The sequence below is a fragment of the Micropterus dolomieu genome, linkage group LG13 (assembly GCF_021292245.1).
Source record: "Micropterus dolomieu isolate WLL.071019.BEF.003 ecotype Adirondacks linkage group LG13, ASM2129224v1, whole genome shotgun sequence".
In the NCBI taxonomy this organism is placed as follows: Eukaryota; Metazoa; Chordata; class Actinopteri; order Centrarchiformes; family Centrarchidae; genus Micropterus; species Micropterus dolomieu.
This window is the reverse complement of record NC_060162.1, coordinates 25,655,356-25,657,323: the sequence shown is the minus strand read 5'-3', so window position 1 is coordinate 25,657,323 and position 1,968 is coordinate 25,655,356. Positions and strand designations below refer to the sequence as shown.

The 1,968-nt window shown below is 37.8% G+C and overlaps 1 protein-coding gene across 1 annotated transcript in view; it reads left to right on the top strand.

The window, feature by feature from the left end:
• Window positions 1–1,956, top strand: part of LOC123982287 — a 31,435-nt gene extending 29,479 nt beyond the window's left edge. Inside the window, exons 9-10 of the mRNA XM_046067728.1 lie at window positions 77–367; window positions 1,759–1,956. Coding sequence (XP_045923684.1) covers window positions 77–367; window positions 1,759–1,956 — 489 coding nt within the window. The remainder of the gene's footprint in view (window positions 1–76; window positions 368–1,758) is intronic.
• The last annotated feature ends 12 nt before the right edge of the window (window positions 1,957–1,968 follow it).

The following is a 1,968-nucleotide window of genomic DNA, read 5'->3' as shown; positions in this document are numbered from 1 at the left end:
GTTTGTAGGTTATCACCCCTTCAGCAGATGTCGTCATCCAGGTTTATTTCATCCCTCTTTTGCCCTTCTCCTCCAGGAGTCTGAATTTGATTCAAACAAGCACCTAGACAGCCCGTCAGAGGAGGAGCCCACCACACCCCGAATTATGACGACCAGCCAGAACCCGAAATATCAGCTGTACCTCAGCAACGAGATGAAGACCAACGGGGTGAGTGGCAGGGATGCAGATGGTCTAGGAGGCACCGGGTCAGTGGGGGAGAATGGCCCCAAGCTGGCCCGATGGGAGACCACCCGGCTGGGACTGAACCACTACAGGGGGTCCCTGGAGTCCCTGGCCTCACGGGACTGGGACAATTCGTCTGACAGGGTGGGTGAGGCAGACCGTGGACTTATGTTTGTGTGATTCAGATCAAGGAGATTAGAGACAGTTTTTATGATAATCAGATGCTTTTTTACTGCTGGATATCTGTGAATCCAGAAACACAGAACCAATTATTAAACAGTGCCATCTCCTGGACAAAACCTAATATTAATAATAAGACTTAATTTCTTGCTGGTGCCATAACTTTGTGAATTGTAATTATACTTTTTATTCTAGTGCAGAAATCTTATTCTGTCTTGTTTCAAAATCTTCAGAATTACTTTTTGGAAAATGTTAACACCTGTTTTTCCACTGTTGTCTGGTCTTCTGCACACTTTTTAGATCTCAAAATTATCAAGACCCCCACCGATTAGTGGTCAAGTTTCATGTTAATGTTTCATGTTAATTTAAGATGTTTTATTCATATATTTATGTTTATCTTTAATTAAATCCACCCTTTTTAAAAGATGGCACTTCATAAAGCACATCAAAATGACATGTTAACAGACAGTAATACGGTAAATGACAAGCATGTATTTCCATCTACTGACTACTTCTGCAATCGTTTAACACACACACACACACACACATATATACAGTATATATATACACACACATACATAAGACAAGTGGTACATGTCTTATGTAGCATTAGTATCATCCTATTTTCCTTTCCAGTTAATGAACCACGTCTGCCTGTTACCACAATTATAACCGAGTTTCTAAACTTCTTCTGGATTTGTTTTTGGATCCAAAATTCTGAAGACCCCCAACAATATAAGTTTTTTCTAATTAAATGATGGTTGAGAAACTCTGAATTATACAAAGACAAAAGTCTTTTATCCTGCATCAAATTGAATCCAATCAGTATCTGAACCTTTCATGCAAAATTGCAATATGACTTATTTTACTGTACTTTAAATAATACAGTATTTACTGTCTGCTACAATAAATAAACTGACTCACCCAACAGTAATTTGCCACATGGTGCATTTGTAATTAACAGCCAACTATACAGTCAACCTTTTTAAATAATAAATTGTAATGTAATTAATAACCTCCATTAACCATAACATTTGTCCTATTTTTGTAATAATTTTAAAGAGCTTCACTGTTGAGGTCGACGTTCCTCCTCATCCTGTAATTCTGATGTTTTTGATTGATACATCAGAATTACAGGATGAGTCAAAGTTATTTAATTGGATTTTGATTATATTTGAAAATCGGTTTAGTTTTAAATTGATTACATCAACAGGGTTGTTGCCCACATTTAATAAATACAGCAGGTCACCACATTGTCTGTTTGTATTTGATATTAAAGTAAGAGCAAAAATTTTCATGCAAACTCTCTCTCTTTTGATATTGATTGGTCATTTTGTTTGTTTGTTTGTTCACAGTATGGTGTGGTTGACAGCCCTCCAAGGGTGTTCAACAGTCCGTACAGCACGGCCACCTCCATGGAATACAACCCCATGTACCGAATGTCTGAGTTCAAGGTTTGTAATTTGGATGGAAAAACTGAAACACTGTCTTATTTCTGTATCTTGTTTGTTTTTGTTCCTTTTCCACATACATTGACAAATGTAGGAGACTAACCCCCCCCCCCC